This window comes from Excalfactoria chinensis, chromosome 4, assembly GCF_039878825.1.
Source record: "Excalfactoria chinensis isolate bCotChi1 chromosome 4, bCotChi1.hap2, whole genome shotgun sequence".
NCBI classification, from domain to species: Eukaryota; Metazoa; Chordata; class Aves; order Galliformes; family Phasianidae; genus Excalfactoria; species Excalfactoria chinensis.
Window position 1 is genome coordinate 27,238,053 of NC_092828.1, and position 25,854 is coordinate 27,263,906.

Sequence of the window (25,854 nt, forward strand, 5' to 3'; positions counted from 1 at the left end):
TGAATGTCGATAACTACCTTTAATTTCTTAGGCAAATGGTAAGTACTGTTCCCCTTTGTTTGCCTATGCAGACTATGTTTAAAGTATTTCATAATATAAAGCAAACCTTTCTGGAGGCCAGTGCCAATTTTGGTTGAAGAAATGTGTAGCACCACAGTTGAAAGTTTTCATTATATTCTGACGCTCAATTACTAATGAATATTCTTTAATTTTTTTTTTACCACACACTTCACATTCATATGACTTCTTTTTTTGCCCAAGGCCCATTTGAATGAAACAGTGCACTTCCTGCTTTGACAACATACTGATGATGTATGCTAAGAGAAAACCATTAGGAATAGCCCTGCTGACAGTGTTGCTGGATGATGACTTGCACTAGATCCTGTAATTTTACTGGGGATTCTACCTGTAATTCTCTTGTAAGAATCTTCAGTGTTTCTCATCCACGCTTTGAAAACGGACAGGCTGTGGGCATATCCACTGGTGAACAGTTCACAGACCTCTGGGCTGAATTAATCCCTTAAGTAAAAATTTTCTTCATACGGTATCAGTTAAACAAGGTCAAGTCTTACAAGCAGCACTGGTAAAAAACTAGGAAATACTTTTAGATCTTTGAGCATTAGACAGCTGTAGTTCACCTGATTCCCCAATGTAATAAAATTCTTCCTTTCTCAAGCCATTATCAGTGAGACAAACCCCTGCACTGTATGTGTTATTAATTATTTATTCTTTCCATTTTTTCCTAAATGCCCATTAAAGAATTGACTTGTGGCTTCTAATCCCATTCAGAACCACGTGCACAATGATAAATTTACTGTTTTGTACATGCTGTTGTTATCCTTCAGTATTTTCCACGTATGTTATTTTTAAGCTTTCACAAAAGCAAATGTATGCAAAAATTCCAAACATGGCTAATTGTCTTTTCTGATAGAAAAACAAACAAAAACATTCTATAGTGAGGGCCCATTGCATTGCAGAACTTTCAGTGCATGTGAGTATAATTGCAAATGTAATTGCCTTTGACAGGCAATGAGAAGGGATATAACAGCTATATAAGCACATGGCTGAACCTTGAAGAAGTGTATCAGTTGGAATGTTGGCTACTAGGAAAGGTTAAATTATGGACTGTATGTAGAAGATGTCTGAGGGATTCATATACTGCCACAATATGAAGATGTCCAGTCATACCTGCCAACTTGCTAAGAGAACGGTGCTATTCTTTGTAGATATCAGGAAACCACTGAACAGAAAGAAAGCTAAGAATCCTTATTTTCAGCCATTCTATGGGACCCATTGCAAATTAGATGAGAAACAGAGGAACTCTCCAAAGAAGTTGCTGATGGAGGTACTGCAGAAGTAGGAGAAAGTGGTTTAATCACTGGCCCGCTACAGACTTAACGTTTGGAAAAAATAAATGTTGCTGAAGCAAAACCATTTGCATTCTTATCTGTAGCTGATCAGCTGTTTAAATGGCACTGAAGATTACTTCTTTCTGTGACTTTCCTATGATATAAGGAATGAATAAATCATACTGTTATTGCAGCATCTCCCTCATGTGAGGTTTGGGTGTAAGATTTAAGTTAGCAGGGTTTAGCGAGTATCATTTGTGCTGTGGCAACTGTGGACATGGGGATGAATAGGCTCTTAGCCAGCAGCAAAGACCTTGGTGATGTGACTTGTTCTGACAGGAGAGAAGGCTAAGCTACCTTGTGTATAGCAAATGCAAAGTAATACGTGCTGACAATTTCTGCAGATCAGCTGACATATTACAAGTTGTTAATATGAGCTAACTTCATGGGACTTCTGAGATCACAAGACAGTTTAGTGTGCCACGCTTCTCTTTGCTTAGGCTCTGCTCTAACAGTAATGGTCATTCTGTAGGCTTCTATGCATTTCAGATCTCTATCTATGCAAATATACTGCATTATACACATGATACCTTGATACTACAAATTATACCAAGATTCATACTGGTTGGAGTAGTCCCATGTCAAAGTATTTATAGTAAATGTAATGGGGCAGAATCAATAGGGAAATTACAGTAATTGTGATAAAGGTAGTTCGTTCCAAATAGAGATTTGCACCAATAAAAGAGAGAGGAAAAGCTTGAAGTCAGCTCTGTGTGGCAACAAGATGTTCCCATGTGAGCCTTAGTAAGACAGGATGGAAGGAAACAAGACTTTAAGGAAGCTGCACTGCAGCAGCCTTGGACAGGATTTCACACTGCTTACTCAAAAGGGAACTGTTAAAGGTGAAAAGCCAGACAACTAGAGAACGAAAACGTTTCCTCATCTCTTTTCCCATCCTCCCTAGTATAGACAGATTAATTCCAACATAAATGAAAGGACATATATGTTTCATTTTGAGGGATACTGAATGCTGTTCTGTATGCATGAAAGGTTGGATGAGATTGGAAAACACACTTGGAATTTAGAGTGAAATAATCCAATGGGAGGAAAAATCCAATTTTTTTTACATTTGTACTTAATCTGTTTTAGTCCATGTTTTCCATTGCAGCCTGGATCACACAGAGGTATTCTTACGCTAATTCGTGTCTTAACTAAACCTTATTTTTCTTAGAATGGGTTTGATGAAGTATTATTTTTGCTCCCCATTTCAATACTTGTTCTAAATTATCAAAGAAACATAGCTAGGGAAAAAAGACCTTGATTGCAGCAGAATGAAGACTGGTGTTCTTGGCATAGTTTTAATGTCTGGGCAGACCTTAAAGTAAAATATATATATATTCCTGTCAAGGATTTCCCTTCAATCCCCTTGACTTTCCAAATTGGGCAAGATATATTATTGAATCGGGTGCATCTGAAGTAAAAAGAACGTTCCCATCGTTGGAAAACTGCAAGTAAATGAAAAAAGCATTGCAAATACTATGTATATACAGCAGTCCTCACCTGAAATACAGTAGGATTCATCTAGGACTCTGTGTTGTTATTTCATACCAAAAAGACAGTGCAAATAGATGAGTTTTTTGACAGACTATATAAACTTTGGATTAATATTTTAAGCATGCGTTATTTTGTCTCTTGCGCTGTTTTAAGGATTAATTGAACATATAATGAGCTGTAACCAAAAAAAAAAAAAGTTCAACATGAAGTTATGAAGCCATTAATGTTAACATTGTGTGGGCAGTCTATTTCTTTCTTTGTTATCACACCAGTTCCTTTTTCTGATAGCTCAGTAGCCCTGGGTAGTAGGAAGAAAGTTTAAGTTGCAGTAGGAATTAAATACTTCTTTCTTCACTGCTAATTGCTTGTTTTCTCTTAGCTAAACTTCAGGCTAGCATGTAAGTTAGCCACCAAGATGCAACACTGGAATCTTCTGAAGACAGAAGTCAGTTTACTTCCAAAAGGATTATAAAAAACATGCGTGTTTTTCATTGTGATGGGTTTCTGAGTCAGAGCTGGATTGCACTCCAGAAGAGTACTCATCCCTGCTGTCCCACGTGGCGCCCTCCTTAACCACAATCTCTTACTCAGCCTCCTATTAGTGAGCATTTGTCAGGTTCTATGACTTTCCACAGTCTGAAATGCCATTGGTAGCAGCAAAGAGCATTTTCTAAGCTCATACATACTATTAGAATTATCCGAGGAATCCTCGTATGTCTGACTGTTTTCTTGTCACATGATACCCTAAATGTATGACAGAAGACTGTAAAATACCATACATAATATGGATGGTATACACACTGACTTGTACTTCTGGATTTTGTTTGCATTTTACTGAGAGCAGCTTGCAGTGGGTAAATGGTTATAACAGGAACTGCTCACGTTAAGAGCTACTGATCCTGTCTCCCCGAATATTGATATAAAGGATGGTGGTGCCAGCTATAGCTGATTACTTCCCGCTCTTTAGTCCTGCTGTCTTTGTGGAAACTGAAGCTTCAGATTTCCTTAATTAATCATACCAGTTAAGAAACTGAAGACAGTAATTGCAGTGGAGACTTCATTGTCAGCACTTCTTTCCTTTAAATACAAAGCTTGGATGTTAGCTAGCAGAGGTAATTTTTCAAGGAGGACTTTGGGCATTTTTACCCCAGTATACTTCTGCAGTACACCTCTCCTGGAGACCGAATTCCTTACTCTGCAAAAAGCTTCCCAAACTGAGGCACTGTGCTACCTTAAACCTTAGACGGTGCTAATAAACTTGTATCCAGGTGAAAAATCTTAGGATTCCTGATTATCACAAAGATCAGACATAACTAACAGCCTCACCTAGAAGTGGAATGAGACTTAGTCCTTGAATTACGTGTTTCATCAGCAGGTTTCAAAGCATTCTGTAAAACAGGTAAACCATATTTCTTCCATATACAAGTAGAGAATATGGAAGGGTTCAGTGACTTGCTGTGTGCTGCAGAGAAAATCAGAGGTGAGCGGGGAAATGTTCTTACTCCTATAGCTATGTATTGAATTTTAAGTTTCATTTCTTCATTTCATACATTTGTTTTTTATTCTTCTTTATATTAAGAAAATGAGATCCGTGGATCAGAGAGATTCCGTTTTTTCTCTGCCTTTCTAAATGTACACGTCCCACAAGAATGTATTTAATTTGGTACTTGTTCTCCTCCCACTTTATTTGTATTCCTTGATGGGTAAAATAGTCAAATAAACAATACTGCAGTATTTTATTTTTTTCCCTTCAGACAACAATGAAAGTTTTTGCTTCAAATATTTATTCTTATCAGATAATTTAAGAAATACATTTGTTGCTGAAGATTTATTGCACATTTCCAAGAAATGGAATTGCTGAAACTTGTTTTTTTAATAATTAAACATGAATACACTCCAGTGAAGGCTTTCTCTGGTATCACATCAGAGTTGCTTGCATTTAAATTAGTGGGTCAGCAAGACAGGACAGTGGAACCTTTTATTAGCAGCTGACTTCTCTCGAGTCTCATTTTACATTTTTGGTTCCAGCACTATTCAGCTGAAAGGAGATATTGTAGGTAAAAGAAAGGAGGGAAATAACAGAGACAGGGCAGCTGCCAGACATCGGCTTCCACTGAGTTCTTCAAAAATATCTGCATTATCAGTGATAGTAAAACGAATCATAATGCAGCATGTTTCCTTGTGAAACAGGTAGTCTTTTGTATTCTCTTGGAAGAGCTTTCCATAAGCTAAGTCTATGGAACAGAGTTCAGTATTTTTTAAGGCTGTCTTAGATGAAAAGGATGACCATCAAGTGAGAAACGATGGTAAATGTGCATGTAAATTATATTTCACTTGCTGGGATCTTTATGGTACTGTTGTTATCCAAGGAAGTCCGTATTTCCCCTGCGATCACTTTGTGATGTAGCAGAAGACCTCACAAGTGAATTTGGTAAAACTGTTCTTCTGTCAGGGCGTTGAACAGCCTGGTGCTCATTGAACACCTTTTAGCGATGGTGTTCTTTGAAAAGCTGAAGGATGTCTTCAGTTCTCTTGCGAGAAAGATTCTCATGTTTTTGAGGGCTAATTAGCACACAAATGACAGAGACACTGTGAGATGTTCTTAGAGACCATGTAGCCTGCTATCTCCTGTGTTGGCAAGTAAGTCAGATCCTGTGTTTTTCCTTTCTAGTCTTAATTCCTTCCAGTTCTGACTGAACATAAGTGAAGATTTTTTGTTTGGGAAGCATAGGAAGAGGTTGTTGATCATTAGTATATTCTGAATGACAGAGCATGTACAAACTTACAGGGCTACATTCCCTATAGAATGATATATAATGAATATGTATTAGAACTTCATAATGAGGAGGTAGAATACTAGAAAGGGTTTGTTGTTACAGCTGTGTTTTCTTTGGGATACAGTGTAAAGGATCTGCTTCAGGAGCAGATTACAGAGCTAATTTATCCCCAGTGTAACTTCACTGGACTCGGTTGATTTGCATGGGATTTTTTCATCCTTAAAAAAAAACAAAGAAATTGCAGATTATGTGACTGGATGAATGTCCAGTATGTAATGCTTTAGTGAGTATTTTCTTGTTAGTATCTTGTTAACATCAAACTTTTGTTCCACCTTTAAAAGCTCAAATATTTTCAGTTACTGTTGGGGCTTAAAAAGAAAAACAAAGTAGAATTTAAAGTTATTGTCATGGATTGCAAAAATCAGTTACTTTTTCTTTTTTTTCCCCAAGCGTAAACATAAAAATGAGCCCCTTCCTTCCCTACTGTAAAACCTTCTGCTTAGAATTTTTAGGAGGGATTTGGTTTCTCTACTCAGTACGAAGGAAAGAAAAAAGAAAAACCAAACCTTTCTGGAAGAACAACACACCTCTGAAGCTGTTAAGCCTCTTGTTTGGAAGAGGCCTTAAGAGGAACAGATGAGAACTGTGCTGAGGTCTTTAATTAATCATGCTGCACAGTAGAAATGGAGAGGATTGAGTGACAGAGGACTAACCAATCTGCGTGAGAATTACTGCAAAAACTTCCATGGCATATTTAAAATGAATCATTCAAAACTATTAAAAAAAAATAAAAGAATAAAAAATTACAATCTCCTTTATCACAAGATAGAATGTTTGTATATTTCGCAAGTGTTATTAATTGTAACTTAAATACAAGCCTACTGAGCAAGATTTGCAAGACTTCCAAGCAATCACATGAGGCATTTGCTGAGTACTCCACGACTGATTTCAGAGAGGGTACTTTTCCCAGACAGGTTTATGGCATTTCTGTAGGAGATGGGCTTTCTGCCCTCCCTGCAGTTTGGCACAGGCACTCTCACTTTATCCTGCTGATATCACAAGTTCTTAGTTACCTGATTATGAGGAACACTCGCACCATTTGTGTTACGATAGAAAGATGGCATTCTCTCCAGTAAGGTAACTCTGAATTAACAGTAGTTGAGATAGGATCTCTCCAGATTTTTCAAGACAGAGAAGAGCAGAAAAATCATAGCAGGAATACAGAAGTGCAGATACATTAGTTTAGGTACTGTTTGGAACTTGCAGATTTTTTTCTGTTTGCTAATCAGCAGAATACATGATCTACATTTGGGTTGGAAGGCATTTTAACTTAGCACAATTGAGCTGCCTAAATATGACATACTTAAATTAGATTATTTTTATTGCATTTAGGTAACATTAGGAACTAATGTATGATTTCAAAAGTGAGTTAAAAGACTAAATTTACTTAAACATCTTTGATTTGTTCAAAGAAGGGCAACAAAGCTGGTCAGGGGTCTGGAGCACAGGCCTTATGAGGAGTGGCTGAGGGAGCTGGGATTGTTCAGCCTGGAGAAGAGAAGGTTCAGGGGAGACCTTATTGCTCTCTATAACTTCCTGAAGGGAGGCTGTGGTGAGCTGGGGGTCGGCCTCTTCTCTCCTGTAACTGATAGGACTAGAGGGAATGGCTTCAAGCTGCACCAGGAAGATTTTAGGCTGGATATATTGTGTGCCCCCAGTGGCGCAGTGGTTTAAGCTGCTGCCTGCGGCACTGGAGGGCCCGGGTTCGAATCCCCCCTGTGGCGCAGGGGTAGAAGTGCCACTTCGCTACACAGGGGGCTCGAAACCCGGGAGTTGGACTCGATGATCTCTAAGGTCCCTTCCAACTCGCACGATACTATGATACTATGATATTAGGAAATATTACTTCTCTGACGGAGTGGTCAGGCACTGGAATGGGCTGCCCAGGGAGGTGATAGAGTCACCGAGTCTGGAGGTGTTCAAGGAACGTTTGGACGTTGTGTTGAGGGACATGGTTTAGTGAGAACTATTGGTGATGGGCGGATGATTGGACTGGATGATCGTGTTGGTCTTTTCCAACCTTGGTGATTCTGTGATTCTGATTCATTTTCCTGTAACTTAATTACTTACAGAACTTAGTGGGGAGAAGTGTTAGCACTAGTTTACAAACATAGTATTACTTAAGAAAATACAACATGTACAGAGCACCATCTAGTGCAGGATATCACTAACAGAAGTCTTGCTACTATCACTTGTCTTCACTCAGCTAATTTGTTATGGACCATCATGTTGGAGAAAGAGCCAGCCCTGTGGCTCTTGTGGCAATATAATTACTCGTGGATTCAGGACAAAATACATTGGAAGCACTGAAATTCAGGTAATTTTTTGTGAGAACAACATGTTTCTAAGAGGAATCTGCTTATCTTCAATGCCCAGAGTGCTGGGTGGATACTCTCTTTACAATAAATACTGCCCATCTAGTTATAAACAAGACTAGACGTTGATTCCCACAAAGTTTTAGAGACCAAATTGCCATTTTTGATTCCTTAGGTGCACCATTTAGCACCTCAAAGCCTTTACTCAGCTTCTGCGGAACTTCAGAGTTGCCCAGATTCCTTAAGCCCAGGTATTCACCAGTTATGTGTGCAAGTTATGACTAATGAGTGAGATTACATATTTAATTATCATTAAGAAAAGAAGAAATAAAGGAAGTTCAGATTCAATAGGAGGCAAGCAAAAGAAATAATTACTAAAACCTGCTGAAGAAGGGCAGAAAAGAGCAAGCTACAAGGTTGGGTTTTTCTTTTAGCAAGGGCTGTGTATCAGACCAAATACACTAATTCATCCGTTTAATCAATATTTGGATAAATATTATATTCCTGATGCAATCTGTTTAGCATTAGGGTTGGATTAAGAGGAATTGCCTTAGTTAACTGAACATGTAACAATGACAAGCTGGCTTTCATCCTGCACTAATTAAAGGTTGAAATGGGCCACAGGGACTTGGAAAGGATGATTTTGGATGAAATACTGTTTTCAAGCCACCATCACTGTCAAGTCTTATCAACTCTTCTTATGAAGATGAACAAACATTGTAACGTTTCTCTTTGTACATTTAAATTCTCTCTTTATTGCATAAGGAGTTTGGCTGAATGCTTTGAATACTGCTCGTTTCCCCATTCTCAGACATACTCTTAGGAAAACCCTAGTTTTGAACAGCTCTCTTTTTTTGCTTTCTAAGCAATTATAACAACAAGAAAACACACCAGAAACAAGTGGAAGCTGTTGAAAATCTAGATATACGATACTTCCTTGGATAGTTTCTTTGATCTTAATACTTCTGTCACAAGTGCCAAAGAGAACCCCCTGCTGAAGCTAAGCTTTCTGGGCACACCATTCTTCTATGAGGAATGAAAACTAGCTTTGACAGAGCATTATACTTAAAAGCTGATTTTCAAGAACTGGTGTTAGGAATGGTTTTGGGAATGCAGGCAATATAGCTGAAGAGAAGTTTCCATTGGAAATAAGCAGGCCACATTTTAGTGCCTCAGCTCTTTATTAGTGTATACTGGACATTTAAAAACAAGTGTTACAGCATAAAGGGGTCTTAAAACATTGATTTAATTCTCTTGAGAGTAGTTTTCATTGTTTTAATCTCCAAAATGTTTAGCAAATGGAAGGAAACAGATAGACGGTTGAAACTGTACCTGTGTTTCTCTTGAACAAGTATCACAAGAAGATGTACTTCTGATCATATTGTGGGAAGTTATGTATATGTTAATTATTAAACCATCGCTGACAAAATATTTCACTTGTTTTATCTTTGATTCTGATTTTTTTCTATTTAGGGTTATAAGATATTATAAGATTTATATCAAGTGGTATGTATTCATTTTCAGCTATTTGGGAGTTAGTACGTTGTTCAGTCTAGTGCCTCAACAACAACAAAACAACACTGGCCTTTATTCTACTATCTTGTAAGAATAATGATTCCATTAGAACATGTTCATACCTGTTAAGGAAATAAAGAATACTTGTGGTTTCTCTTCTAAGCTGTACTCTCTTTTTGAGTAGCTATTTATACTCACTCTGAAAGTAAGGAGTTTGTATATTTGAGAATAATTACAATCATTTTGAATTACAACAACTTTCACATGTTTTTCATTTAGCCAAGAAGATCTATTGCACAAGGAAGGGCCAGAGAGAGATGCTAGCAGAAGGCGAGATGCTTTTCAAACAGCTAGGATGTCAAAGTCCTTGTTCTGAAGAGTATCCAGTCCAAATAAACATACAAATGCATTTTAAAAAAAAAAGAAAGATTTGTTCCTCCATAGTTTTGTAATACCACGTAGAGAAGAAGAGTAAAATTTTACATCAGAATGTGAGAAAAGTGCTCACTCAGCTGAAGGATATCATTAGCATCCTCATAAGTAAAGAAGGAGGAAGGATTCATGCTGAAGCAAAGTATTGCTGTATATTACTTGAGCACAATTTGTACATGTTAGTGTAACTCTGTCTTTAATTTCAATTAAGCATTATACAGTTTGTCTTAACACTCTCCAAACACAAGCCTGTATACATATATGCACATATATATGCACACGTAATTCAGTTAGCCTGCCTTCCAGTCACAGAATTACATTTCATTAGGTAGTTTTCTAGAGAATGTGCCTGCCTTTCTCCATGGTGACATACATTCATCAATTATTTTTGTTATTACCATTACTCTCTTAGACATCATTTAAGGGCTGACTGCCACTGGGGAAGGATGTCTTTCTGGAGATCCCTTCTTAGTGAAGCTTTCCACTGTGAACCTGGAATCTTCTTCCCTTCCTTTATAGCACCTTTCTATCATGCCAGTCAGTTTATATATACAGTTTATTTCAATTTTTGAGACATAAAACAGTGACAATATATTTTTTCTATTAAGAAAGTAAAAAGACTTCTAGTTACCTTTCAATACAAATTCTCCATGTTGATAAAGATATCCGTTCTCCTAGGCAAACTCTGCCTTAAAAACATAATCCTGTAGACATATTAGCAGTAGTATTTGTTCATATGGATTCATAAACCAGATTATCTTCTCGTTTACTTCTCATAAAACTACTAATTACAGAGGAATTATTTTAGATTTATATAGACATAGATAATAGCCCTTGTGTTTTACTTTGGATTGATTTGCTGAAAGATAAATCTTAATAAAATATTCAAACAATATTAGGTTCAAAGTGTGCTGGTCTGACCTTCATTACAACAGATTTCAGAGAATACCACCACCCATGCCAAGTATACCAAACTATTCCATTGTCTGTCTTTGCAGTATAGGGACCCTTGTAGTACAAACCGTTCAAGTTGGCTGAGTGACACCTGGTGGAAAAGGAAAAGATGAGTAAGACCCCCATCCAAAAGTTGCAAGCACTTTCGTTTCTCAACAAGGCAAAAATTCACTATGTTGATAACAGCCCAGTCTGACAGCTGCAGAAATTTATATTTGTGGACTGCATTGCCCCACACACAAACAGTTTAATTAGGGCACCATCGCAAGTACTCTTAACATCTTTGAAACAAAGGTTATTTCTGTTCTACAGGTTTTCTGACATTAGCAGGTCTCCAAGTTCTGCCTGGTAATCTGTCTTAATGAAATTCCAGAATCCTTTAGGTCACATGTAGCAGTAGAGCTTGCAGCAAGCAAAACTCTTGAAAAGAAATACTGTGCTGATTTTTATTGTTCCGATGTCATGCAGTAACCCACATAGTGTGTTACATGACAAAGCATGAATACCACTATCAATTTGCCTGTTCAACTGTTGATTTCTATTTAAATATAGGTTAAATCTCGCTGTTAGTTTATATATACCACTTCCATGGGCTGTCAGAGCTGGTATTTTATTTGACTGAACTACATTCTTTTCGGCTGTTTAACATACTGAAATGCTGTTACAGGTTGTTAATTATGCTAACTGAAAACAAAACTGACTAACCTAGCAAAACCCCAAAGGCTCAACTAGCTATCAGCACAACCTTGATACTCATTTGGTTTCTGCAAGAAAGTAGTAAGTTTAGACTTATGTCGACATATGGAGAGCAAAGTGCTTGTTTCTTCTGTACCACATTGCAGTAAATCTGCCTATTTGCCTATTCAAAATTTTGTTTTATGTGTTGTTAATATCATGTTGTTAATATGTGTCTGTCAGACACCGCAGTGTATTTCAAAAGCTGACTTCGGAAAAAATTAAAACAGTCCAAATGACATTTATGGATATTTTCACTGGTAAATCTTTGTCCCATTGGCTTTGCTTACACTTTGTTAACAACAGTTTTTGAGAAACAAAATAGCTAAAATATATTCTGTAAAGACTGGAGGCAGGCTAAAGCGACTGGCCATATTGAAAAAGCAGCTGGCATATGACTGACTACTACTGATAGAATTTTCTGAAGCAACAAGTCAATAGTCACCTTAAAGTTAGTCTAAGTTCCTCCTTTCCAACAGGCTGATTTTTAAAGCCAAGAACCCTACAGCAATAGTTTCAAAAGTACAGCCAATCTCAATTTTCCATTGACATTTTACCTGAGTTATATATTAACTCTGTGACAGATACAGATAGATGAGTTGGTTCCTGGAAGAGTTGCTTAGATTCTGCCTGGACATACTGACTCCAGCAGAGCCCTACATGAATGTAGCTACACTGTCTGCAGAAGGTTGGTGAGACACAAAGCCTGACTGCGACCTTGTGGCCCCTGGTTGATGTCTGCCAAATCTACTGCGGTCATCCATGCATTCTGCAACTAGAAATGGGAATACTGGAGAAAGAATAAGCTCATGTCCACATGGGCTTTTAGCTTTTACTTGGCAATTCTACACCTTTGCATTACCCTGGAAGGAGTAAAGCTTATAAACCAAGTGCAGTGCCAGAGAGAACCTAGTACTGTGGACTTGATTCCAAGCTGAAAATGTCTGCTTACAAACAAGTGCAGAGAGAACATTCTTCTGCAGGAGTCCACAATAACAAATGCAGAGCTGGAGCAATAGATCTGAGCTATTTTCTGTGCCTCACTTGTATCACATCCCTCGGTGGCATTCATATTATCTGAGTGTTTCTGTATTTCATTAGGCTAGATAGTATAGAGCTGGCTAAGAAAAATTCCTTCACAGCTGAGAGCTCCTATACAAACCAGACAAGAGCACTAATTTCTTATGTATTTGCTAATCTGTGCACAGCATACTTGTGTTCTGAGTGTTCTCTTTTCTCTTTGAGCCTACCAGGATTTCAGGATACTGCAATTCTATAATATTTTGCAGCTTTCAGTCTTCTATTAAGCTTAACATAAAGTCAGTAGCAAGACAGTGGAATAATAATACCACTATCTGATTTTCATTATCCAGATAGACTGTCACTTTAACTATGTCAGATACACATCCGTAATAGGAACTAGCCTGGTAGGAGTCAGCTATCTTTAGTAGTTATGTAGCACCAACTACAAGGTATTAATAACTGTCAAGTTCTGCTCTAGAGCTACTTTTACAGAGAGATCATTCTTCTGTACAGGCCAATCCAGTATTAAAAAAAAATAAGTCTCTAAAGGACAAAAACAGTGTCATTTGAGTGATTATTCACTGTTATTAAATCTCATGTCACGGTATCACAATTTTATACCAAGGTGTGGACGTTGCTCTAAATCTACAAAAGTTCAGATTCCATGGGAGGAGTATCTCCCACAGTTTGTTTTCCCTTTACCTATATCTCATCATTCATGACAACTGCAAGAACGTTTGTCTACATGTAAGTATTTTCTGTATGCCTCAAACACTCTGCCAGCCTACCACCCCTGAAATGTATAAAGTTATTAGATGTGAAACGCTGAGCTAGGAGCTACTTCCTATCAGCTAAGCTGCTCACAGACAACTTATGGAAACAGAATTTGGAAAATAAGGAGTTAAAGAACAGGAACAAAGGATGACACAGAGAGGAAACAATGGAGTTGATTCAGCCTGGCAGCTCTCGCCCAGTGAAATGAGATCAGAATGAGAGAGTAGTGTGCTCTTCTGAGCTGTATTTTAAAGCTGTCTATTACACAGATATATCTCATCATTTCTTTTCATGACTATATTTAGTATGTGAAGTATATGAAACAACAGAGCTGCCTATACATACAGTGCTCACTTTATCAGTTTTGGTCTTCCTTTTAGAATTGCTATTGTATAGATAAGTAGAGTTTTAAATTTCTTTTAATGAACCCTATTTAAAATTATTTTCCTTTCAGCCCAGTCATGTGCGCTGACAAACTGAGTGAACTCTTTCCCATCTTGATATAGAAGGAATAACAAGAATGAAATGCTGTGAACTGAGGTAAAAATCTATGGCTTATTAACCCAGTACTAGCTTAACTCATCAGCTGCTCAGCAGTACTGCCACATCTGGTCTAGTGAAACACAGGAGAAATACAAGAATAAAATGCAACAGGAATGCATGACCTATTTATGTAAATACTAGTTACCTTAAAGGGACAGAACTGTCTACTTCTTACTGTCTGACAACAGAAATGACCAAAGCCTATGACAGATACCATTTAACAGATAAGCTTGGCCAGTGCAGTTAAGTGAATCTTGGTCCTAACAGCACTGAAATCTTCTAGCAAATACTACTACTGTAAGGATAAATGTGAAGTAGAAAGACAATGCACGTATCAAATCAAAATACCTGTTAAACCACCAACCAGCCTTTTCCTCTTCAGCACAGTTGCCTTCATAGTTGTCATTGTCCCTGTCTCTAGTACTGAATTTCATCCCACGATGATCAGCCCACCATTTTACTTCAGGGTGAAAACCCCCAGTCAGGGAATCACCAGCTGTACCAGAGTATTCACCACAGCTCATCTGATAGGAGTGCTAATGAAAATTGTGAAGAAGGAAAAAAGAAAGTAATCCAATATGTCTTTAACCTTTAGTATGTCAGGGAGTAAATCCAGTAAGAAGAAACTAACCTGTTCCATTTGCTACTACTTATATGCCAGGAGTGTCATACCACTCAAGCACTGCATACTAGTGAATAAAGGAATACATAGATGCTTACCAGGGGTAAAAAAAAATCAGTAATTTTACGTAGAAATAAAAGTAAAAGCTACTAGTTGATTTCGAGTAGATATTGAGAAATCATGCACCATTGCTGCTGATAATAACAATAACAATCAAGAAACTGCTTGTATCCATAACTGCTAAAGCTCGTATTCATACAGATTCCACGAGGTATGAAATCAGTACATCCAAATAAACCACTATTATGACATATTTGAAAATTCCAACCATTTGTAAGAAAGAATACTTGTTATCAAGTTTCAGCATAAATCGTTATGAAAATAAAGGCACATGTTTGTTTATTGCCTGCTTATATACACTTCACATTTTAATGACCAGAGGTTTTAATGAAATATTTTATTACCTCTTCACCTGCAACTCCAAATCTTGTGTATTGTGCATAATGCCGTTCTCCTTCAAAATCACTCAGATCAATTCTTAAAGTATAGTTTCCTTAAGAAATAAAAATAGAAAATATTTTTGTAAAACTAGCCTACCTTGCTACTTTGCAGACCAGAATATTATAGTAGAATATTAAAATACTAATTAGGTTTTTAGCATAAGTCTTATCTGTGCCATTATATTCTTTTAATGTTCCCCCATTATGCCTTTTAAATCACATCTTGTGATGTTTTTCTTTATTCACATGATTCATCTTTGAAAATTTTAGGTTTATTCCAGTATAAACTTTGTCATGTAAACAAACAAACAAAAAAGGCGTTATGGACTTGATGTTTTATTAAGGCATTTGAAATAGCGATGGAAGCAGTGTAAGAATCAATAAATATGCATACACCTAAGCAAACAGCATTTGCGCACTCTGAAAATAAGAGTTAAACCAGGATCACATGCTGGTGTAAATCTTCAGAGTTCACTGATTCGAGCAGCAATGTCCATTCACAAGACCTGAGAAGGTCCTATGTATGTAAGTGGTAGTATAAACATCTCTCTCCATCTCCCACCCCAGTCATCTATGTTGTAAATTTTCATGAGTCCCAAAGCCTTTTAGAGAAGTATAATTTGCAGCACAACTGCACAGACCTGAGCTACTTTTAATCTGCAGTAATAGTAAAGAAATCACAGCAGTGATCTCCATGCATTTTAGCTGGCTAAGTCAATAGGTAACTTGTATATTCAGCACTCTATAAGAAAGCGAAAGTTATTGTAGATTGAGTAACTATTTGAAAAACAGAAATAGCTTTTCAAGATTAGCCTAATCAAATTGACAAACATAGATTTACCTTCATGTGATACCCTATGCAGTCATGTAAAGTCCTGAGTAAATGAATTGGTACAGCATACTACACCAACTGTTATTCATCCTGACTGTGAAATGGGTAGAAACAATTGTTTTAAGGTATACTCCTGACTACTGTTCCCTGTTTTGAAGGATCTCCCTGTATTCAACTGGCCCAATGACAGCTTTCTAGCTCTTGTGAGAAAATATCTATTTTAATGTTTTTTAAACTAAATGTCCTACAGACTAACAACACAACTCAGGATTCATGCTAACAATAAAATGGCCTGGCATGAAAAAAGGAACAGAACTAATAGAGAACTATTATCACAATACAAATCTTACCTTGATTAGTCAAGTAGTGAAGATTCTTATTTCCAAGCCAATATTCACCATTAGTCAAAACAAAATTTCCAAAGCCTTCTTCATAGTCAGTCCAACCTCTGTAGATGAGTATAAATGACTAATTCAGTAATCAAAAAAATAAAGTTTGTTTGAGTATTTATTTTGTCATGCAATCACAGACCACAGAATAATTCAAGCTGAAAGCAAACCTTAGGACACCATTTTGGGGAGCCTATCTTCCTCAACAGTCTCAAACAGCTCAGCCCTTAGTGACCTAGTCGTAAACACAGTCTGCTTTTAGATTCTACTGCAGCCATCCCTCCTCCAGGCTGAACATGCCCCTGCTTGTCCTCATAGGACAAGTGCTCCAGCCCTTGATCATTTTTCTAGCCATCTGCTACCTATTTTTCTGTCTTACACTCTGCATACTGCGCCAAGTTCAACAAGACTGATGCTAGAAAAAAATAAAAAAAAAATTAGATCCTAAGTACTTTGGTAACATAACCTAAGAGTTGATCTGGGTCATACAGGCAGTCTGTGATATCTCATATGGAGGCTGTCCTGCTGAATAACTTTTCCTCCTTTTTGTCTGAGATATTTATTCATATAATTATAAAGTTAATCAGTAACTTATCTCCTTCTGGTTTCTTGTTTCTCTAGTTCACTTCCAATTTTAATGACCAAGCCTAGTACCTACCTATTGAAATTCTGGCTGCCATCAGAACGTCTCTGAAAAACAGTCCAACCACCCCCTTCAGACATGTCACAGAAGGCCAGGAATTCCTTAGGACTCTGGGTAGGTTTCATCTTATAAAATCCACTTTGCTTGTGGCCATCATTGTAGATTTCTGCACAGTCTGTTCACAAAACATCCATTGAATACAGTTTTTAGTTCTATACTTACTAACAAAACCAGAAAAAATAAAAAATAAGTCAGATAAGAGGCACATATGAAAAATGCTAATAGAAAGCAAATGCCTCCACAAATAGATTTTTATGACTTTAATTCCTTTGGTTTAGGTGGTGCCACTTCTAATTTACAATGGTATAATCTACACTTGAATCCTGTTACAATCACAATTTCCCTACATATAAGCTATTCAATTTTCAGAAACAAAGATGTGAGCTTTCTGGATGTAGAAGCACAGGAGAATTACCAAATATGAGAGTATGAAATTATCAGTGTTAGAAAAAGGAAACTGTTACCGGACCTAATGCCGTTGTCCCTTGTACCACACAGGTCCAAATTCATACATAAGTCAATCCTACAAAAAGTATTATGTGTGTCTAAAACGTTACTTTTGGCTTGATACCATTTTTTCAGTCTGGTCTGCATTGGTTTCAAGGACTAATCACCATGTAAATCACCATTTCAGAGCTCATGAAAATATAACAGTACTGTAATCATACCATCTTATCTCTTTTCCCTCAAGGAGTTAAGAAATGAAAGGAGTTATTTGTTTATATGTAATCTACCATCGAGTAGTCACACAGGAAGGTAGTATAGTTTTCAACATTTCTGTTTTTCCTGGCAGAAGTGAAACTGATTAACTGTAAGATTTTCCCTGAATTCTTTAAGAACGTGTTGGCTGAACTTCCAGGCTAGTTTGGAACTTTATGAACTACAACATTTCTTCTTGGTGAAAGCATCAGTGAAGATTAGACACAGAAAATATAAACAGCTTATAATGAAAACAAATAGCTATGCCAGGATTTTGATAAATTATAACAAAAAATGTTGCTTAAATAACAACTAAGATGTCTTTGCAGAGAATGTTTTGACTGGATTACAGAAAATAACTTTTCTTGCATCCATTATTTTCTCAGTAGGTTAGCAAAATACTTAAAATTTAATTGTTTAATTTTAAGCAAGCGTGTTTACTGTGGAATTATTCTCTCACTGTAGAGCTCCAAATTATCCAGATCTGTTGACCTTAAAACTTTACAGCAGCCTGAATAGAATAATGCAGTATCAACAAGGGAAAGCATTTACCAAGCTATTAGGGAAGTAAAAAACTAAACAACAAACTAGAAATAACCTTGGTCTGTTATACAGAAAAATTCCATTTAAAGAAAAATGAAGAATACACTTAAGAAAGGACAAAGACCTTTCCGCTAAATGTGTTTTTAATTCACCCCCCCCCCCCCCCCCCCAAGTAAGCCAGCTATGATAAGTTAACACACTTTGCCTTCTTCCACTGTAGAGGACCCTGACCACCATCAGAATACTGTGGAAGATACAGAACCAACTTAAAACCTGGGCTTTACAACTTCAGAAACAGTGAAGTCTTGAGCTGAATTTAACTCAGTCACACTATTGCAACAAAAAGAATATTAATAAGGCGAGGTTCAGACATCATTATAACAAGATTATGTATAAATATGGATCCCCTGGGGACTTTACAGGCTTAGAACTCATACACCTATTGTATTAAGCAAGAAGACTGTACATACCAGGTGACTTCCTGAATTTAGAATTTGGTCTTAGATGCTGAGCATCTTCTACTTAACTAAGCTAGTTCAACTGCTGACCATGTGTCCATTCTTTTCATTATCTTTCCTATTTTGCAGAGACATCTTATTTCCAAATGAGATACTTCATTACTCTAATATGGAGAACTAAATATATGTTGAGATATTGTTCTCTCATACAATAAATGATCTCTAACTAGTTTAAAAAGTTTCTTATTTCTTTATTCAAATTATATTTCAATTAATTTCAAAAATTCTTTCTTCAAATTATTCTGCAAGTTGAATCAAGCTTCCAGCTCTTGAGCAAGATTCAAACATTGATTTGGGGCTAGCAATTACAAAACTCTATAATACGAAAGTAGTAGAAGTAATATTATAACAGAGCATCTTTACTAATAGCAAAACCAAGGATATTTTAATATTCCTTGAACTATTAGGTATTTGTTGCAAGACTGTCATACACATTGTTAACATTGGCAGTTGTGCATCTTAAAAGTGAAAGGATTAATAAATGTACACTGAGCATCTTCTACGTCCCACTAACCAGCGTAATCTGCAGTTGCTTTTCTTTTATGGGGAATGGGCCACTAGACCTATTACTATTATAGATAACAGTAACAAAACAATTGTATCTTATGATTAGGTATTGCTCTTTATTCATAGTATTCCTGTAAATGAGAATTCTCTTTTATATTGAGGGAAACATCAACTTGAAAACAACTACTGCCTGCCAGTAAGAAAGGACTCTAAGATACCTAAGCCCCCTAAATCTTTTGGGGCTATCTCTGTCAAAAAAGTAACCTTAAAATCTATCAAAAAATCAGCAGAGTAGGTTATAATACAGGTTATTATACAGGTTACCTCCTGTGTAATATAATTCCATAATGATATTTCATTTCAAAGAAATAGAAATTAAAATGTACGTTTTCTAGGCCACTTTAAAGGTATAGCTCTTTGTAGCAAGTACAGCCTTCTGCATTATCATAGATGTCAACGTGTCTGTAGAGCTCCCATCTTGGTAACACAAGGAAGGTAACAATAGCTGATGTGATAGAGATATGAGTGTACACTGCGTACAAGTACAATATCTTTTCTGAGACAATGATTGCCTCTAAACTGATAATTCTAAATAGCAAATTGCAAGTAATGAAATCTTCTGAAAATGACCAAAAAGCTGTTTAAACAACAAGGAAAAAACCAAATTATTTCTGAGAAAAAATGAGTCAGCTTGAAACCTACAAATGTGTGTAGATGGGTGTAAGAGACCAGACCTAGATAACTGACCAGTTAAACCAGATTTTGCACTTCCAATAGTTGCTCTGCCAAGATCAAGACCTACCTCCAGACCTAACCTTTCCCAGTGAACACCACGAAAAGCCTCCCTGCAGGCTACTGGATTGACAACATGGGTTACAATAAGTAGGAGCTTAGACATCAGATGTTTGTATGTGAACTTCCAGGATGCTTTCTCACTTATGTATGAATTAGCAGTCTGCAGGCAGCAAGGTGGTGCACAAACCATTGCACTCAGATTTCCATCTCCAGGAGGTGTGTGTGTGAACTGGGGAACCCGCACTTCCAGAGAAAGTGTGAGTTATCCACCTCTGCAAGAGCAAGTGTGTGCCTGCAACCCTGAGAATGTGTAAATGTGAACCGAGATTGACCACAACATTTCTAAATCCTGTGTGTCGGAACTTCCTGCAATGAGTTAAGGGATTTTTAAAAATCTGTAATAGTTTACTAACATTCTGTAAATGCCTGTTATTAACTTTTTTCTGTTGTATTGCTGATAATGATTTTAAATATACTGTTTAATTATTGTTTTTTAGTTATGAACTACTAAAAATTTAATAAACCTCTTCAATCCTGATTTCATTTGTATCGTGAGATTTTCCACAGGACAGCAGGCCTAGGTAAGAGATGAACACTGTGCTTGAAACAAACAATTTTCTGTGAGTTGTAAGACAACACATCAAAGGGTCTGATTGTGCTAAAGCTTCTGGGTATCACTACAATGGACAGAAATGAATAGCTTCATTTCTAACCTGAATACTGTCTTTTTCCTCCCAAGTCAATGACACTGTTTTCATCTCCTCTGTCACTGTACTGTATCTCTTTCTTCTCTAAAAGCTGTATAATTTTTAACTGCTGCTGTTTCACACGATGTTCCAGAAGTCTCACCTGGGCCTGAAGTTGTATCTGCTCTTGAAAACAATTCTGTAGATCCTGGAGAGGGAAATATTATAAAACAAATAATTTTTTGTCATGTTTAACATGTGAGAAAGAAAATAAAATCTAATATGAATAAAGTATTTTTCCACAATTCCTTACAAACCCTATGTTGACCTCCACCCCAAATGTTACCTCTTTTTGAGCTGATTTGGTATTCTGGAGTGTGCAGCCATATCTGCTTTGCTAATGTAACTTCTCTTTAGTGGCTCTGCTACCAGTTCTCACTGGAAACATGCAAATGGGACTCAGTACACTACAGACCTGACCCTATTGTAACGATCACTTTCTCTCTATCACCTCATCGTCTACAGATGTTTACTATCCATAGAGCAATGCTGCTAACATTGTTAAGACTCAGAAATTCCCAGAGTCTTCAACAAATTCACATTTATACTTTCTGAACTTTATTGTTCATTTTTAAATGCTTTTAGGTTACACACTTCTTATGATAAGAGTCTTAAGATCACCAACATAAATATTGTAAAATTTAAAGCCCTTTTGGCTTGCTACAATACCTAGCCCCTAAGAAACTGCAAATATAGGCATAAAAAAATAACAGCTTAAAGTCAGTATTGTTCTGTGACTTGTACACCTAACTTTGCTATGCAAGAGTAGGGAAGGTGTTGCAACTCTGATATGGTGATAACTTTTAACCACATGAGCTAAGGATGTAGGCCTGTAACAACTGCCATCCATATGGAAGAGCTGATATGTTAGAACACTGCCCTATCACGCTTAAGGAACAAATAAATCTGAAGTAGCATACTTATATCCACTAGCATCAGCATATTTCCATTTGCATCGTGCTCAGGCTTCATTTGTTTTCCACAAACACTACCACCAATATGTTTCTTGTCACTTTCTTGCTACAGTGATTTTTTTTTCCTTCTGTCTGAAAAGCTGATACAATTTTGTACATTTCTATCCAGCAGAAACAGTTCTGGTTGGATATTTCCCTGCAGCACTGTTAGTAATTCTCTACAGCTCCAAGAACAGGCTCTATGAGTAAGCTAACAGCGTTGGCAAGAAACTGTGTTTTATTTTTAATTCATGTGGAATTTTTTTTTCATAACTTACTTGTGACACTAGTTAAAAATCAGGGACACTTCAATTACTGTCATTAAACTTACACATAAACTGTCATCATTGTGCTGTTATTTCTAACATAAATGCGTTGCTTATGTCCAAGATAATTTGTTGTGTTTTAAATACTAGGATGCAATTCACTTTCTGTTTACAAAAGTAACTTGATAAATTTCAATAAAATATTTGAAGATAAAAGAATGTATGTCAGTAGTTTTATTAAAATGGTTCAAAGCCATCATGTTCCATTTGACTGTAACATTCAGTCTCATAGAAAAAGTGTGTTCAAGCATGCTGACTATACAGAATGATCCTGAGTATAGGCCTCTACTGTAAGTATTGCTGCATATTATCACAAGCTTGCTAAACTGCAAACTAATATATGGTAGAATAAAAGAGCAAGTTATATACAGGTGGCAGGACAAGGCAGTTAGGCTACCTCTGTGCAGCTGAGCTGCCCATACTAACCAGCTTTTACAGCAAATTTGCCTCCAGGCTCTAACTGCTTGCTACTGCCTCCTGAGAAGCCATTCAATGCTTAACCACAAAGAGGAGTTGTTAATTGAGAGGCACAATTTATTAAGTGACAATGTTTTTGGAAGACATTTTAAAAATTATCTAATGACCTAAAATCCCTCGAGCACCATCTTAATTTAGAGCACTCCCTCAAAAATCTTCTGGAATACAACTTCAGTGTGCCCCTACCTCGTGTATCACTATCAAATGCCTGTAACAGGCTATAACTTGCTGCTATTCCTTTTGCTAGGCATGGATTAAATTAAAACTGTTACAGCAGTAAAATTCTTTAAAAATGCGAGTTTGATTGTGACCGTCTGCAGCAGACAGCAGAGCCCACTGTCTGAAAACAAACTGAAGATAAGTTGTTCTGTTTCAGCGAAGCAACTGTTTACACTACATGTTGAGAAGCAATTACTTAACAGTTGTTGACAGCTTTGCTTGTGGACATGCAGTCCCATATTTAAACTACTAACATGTATTCATAATCTTCATTTTATGTCATGGTTGTGTGAAATACTTAGCATCTGAAGTCCTCTCATTAAAAGTGATGGTACTTTTAAGAACTATGAAAACACAAGAACTTCACTTGTAGTGTTTTTCCCTCTATTTTTAGACTCTAAATGAGCTTAAAAAAATAATCTCAGATGATACTAGAGTATGAATTTTTAGAAATGAGTTTTCAAACACTCCCAATTCTTAGTTACTATTAGTGACTGCCTTTAACATTCTCACTAAAAAATAAAAAGAAAGCAAGTATACTTCATAGTAATGCCTCTTTCTCACTAGTCTATAGAAAGCAGCAAGTTTCTTCATTCTGTAAGCAAAGGTGATCACAGAGACAGATGCTTCCTATTCTGTCCCTACAGAGCCAGTTAGGCAAATAAACAGCTTCCACAGGACAGGATAATTGGAGCACTATAATGTGATAGAAAGCACATCAATAATAATAGAGTAATAAAGTCCTAGGCTACAAGCGAGGATAAGCCCAAAAACAACAATCATAGACAGACAGCTTACCTTTATTAGACCTCAGGTAGACAAGGATTACCAACAAGATACCCTTGCCTCCACTGTCAACCCTTAAATGAGGTATGGGAAAGAGTGGATCCTGGCTTTCCTGAGTAGGCCGCGCCTTCCTACTAGGTGCTCTATCACTCTTACAAGCTGTGACTTTATATTTCTGCTACAATATGCCACAAGCAGTTACGTTCACCCAGTTCTAAGTTCAGCAATCACTTATGTGAACAATTTGAATCAACAATTAAATCTCCAAGTTTTCTGACAGGATCTGAATATCAAAGAAGGAAGGACATCCAAAACAGATACAGGATTAGTGACTGTAGCAGAAATGCTAGGTCATGGCTTGAAGCAGTGATTGAGCATCTACTGGGAAGGCCTGGCCAACCCAGGGGAGCTAAGGTGCACGCAGTTTACCTGAGTGACCATAAGGGGTGGAGCCAGGATCCACCCCATCCCAGATCTCTTTCAAGTGTTGGCAGTGGAGGCAAGGGAGTCTTACTAGAGATTGCTACACATCTGAGGTCTTCTGAAGGTAAGCAGATTTGTTTCCTTCCTTTTCATCATTTTTGTGGTTGTATTTGGGTTTGTCTTTATTTGCTGTAGCTAAAGGCTTTGCTACTCTGCTATTATTGCTGTACTTTCTATCACATTGTAGTATTATGGTGAGGTTACAAGTATTTTGGTGGAGTGTGTTTTAATATTTCTGTTGGTGAGCTGGGAGAAGAAGTAAAAGGTTTTGGGAGATAGAGGTAAAGGAAATAACGGCCATTGTTTCTCAGTGTAAGTTATAACATGGGAACAAAAGAGTGTAAAACTGTAGGTCTTCTTAAATGAGAACTTGTACAGCAAATCAATCAGATAGAAAAGAATAGAAATACTCGTTTTTTTGTATCAGCGTGCTACTGCTGCAGCCACCAAGCTCATTATTTGTTACCAATTCCTGAGTTTTGCCTGCTTGTAGGTATAATGCTCAAAACTAAAGGTGTTATTTTGAGTTATTGTTACCACTGAATGGAACAATTGCCTTCAGTGCTTTCTCTTATATCATTTGTATTAATGCATTGATACCTTCTTAGTGAAGGAATTCCACTGACTTCTGTTCCATACTAGTTCAAGTAACAAACAAACCAAATTACTTTATTTGAGGCTCTCGCCTGATCATTTATACCCTCTTGTATATGCATGTACACCTTTTTGTTTTTCTTATAAAAAGCTTGTCTCCATTGACTACAGAGGCTATTTCCCCAGTTCTTCAGATTTGTTTTGTAGTACAGTCTTTTAAATGAAAGATTCTGCCATCAAATCTGGTTGAGATGCATTCTAAGAACTACAGAGAATGAGGTGTGAAGTATTTAAGACGAAGTCTAAACACAATGAGTATAACTCACAGAGCTCCCAGTGGTAGCTATCAAGCTAACTGCAAGGAGAAAATCAATCACTATCAAAGTCTTCATTCTTTCAAACCTGTGAAGCAGAGGAACAAGGGAAACAGTAGTCAGTGTAAGCATTAAAGCTAAATATTTACACTTGATATCTTCAAATGTTATTGGAAATAATCTAACCAAACTATAATTGTATCCTTGTATTTTACGAGTACAGCGTATGTTTATGTTTTTTAATAATATTTAAATAGTGTGACCAGCACAACTTAAAACAGTGAAAATAAAAACTACCATTTTAGGCTATTATGTATCAGGGGTCTCTGCACATTTCAGGACGGTTATTGAAGGTTACAAATGCACAAGCTACTGTGAAACAAGACAAAAGCAAAATAGCCCTTTAAAATATTCTAAAAAGCAGGACAGTATTCCTTGCTGGCCCTTTAAAATTAGGAGAAAAGCCTCTCTTGCATTTAATGATTAAAATCTGAATTTAGTTGGTTATCCTTAAAGTAAGGAAAGTGGCTTGTGCAACTTCTGTGTACCAGGGAAGGATGGAGATAATTTTTCTATCACACAGTAATATATATATTTTTTAAAGTAATATCAGCTTTTATTCTAACGGTGACAAGGATTACATACATAGCTATCAGTTCACGAATATTTTGTACTGTATGACCCCTTACATTTCCAAGGTTGGAAAAGACCTACAAGACCATCCAGTCCAGCCATCCATCTATTACCAATAGTTCTCACTAAACCATGTCCCTCAACGCAACATCCAAACGTTCCTTGAACACCTTCAGGACTGCTG

The 25,854-nt window shown here is 36.8% G+C and overlaps 1 protein-coding gene and 1 long non-coding RNA gene across 3 annotated transcripts in view; one reads left to right on the forward strand and one right to left on the reverse strand.

The window, feature by feature from the left end:
- Nucleotides 1-17,021, forward strand: LOC140252255 (uncharacterized). Its single transcript, XR_011903593.1, has 3 exons — nt 1-38; nt 13,943-14,028; nt 16,996-17,021. It is a non-coding gene; the product is annotated as an uncharacterized lncRNA (long non-coding RNA).
- The window catches only part of FGL1 (fibrinogen like 1), a 27,810-nt gene continuing 11,194 nt past the window's right edge, over nt 9,239-25,854 (reverse strand). For both annotated transcript variants that reach the window (XM_072336720.1, XM_072336721.1), the window contains 7 exons: nt 25,050-25,125; nt 20,853-21,033; nt 17,033-17,192; nt 16,336-16,433; nt 15,118-15,206; nt 14,380-14,567; nt 9,239-11,047 (listed from right to left, as the gene is read on the reverse strand). In XM_072336720.1, coding sequence (XP_072192821.1) covers nt 10,888-11,047; nt 14,380-14,567; nt 15,118-15,206; nt 16,336-16,433; nt 17,033-17,192; nt 20,853-21,033; nt 25,050-25,115 — 942 coding nt within the window. In that variant the 5' untranslated portion in view covers nt 25,116-25,125 and the 3' untranslated portion in view covers nt 9,239-10,887. The remainder of the gene's footprint in view (nt 11,048-14,379; nt 14,568-15,117; nt 15,207-16,335; nt 16,434-17,032; nt 17,193-20,852; nt 21,034-25,049; nt 25,126-25,854) is intronic.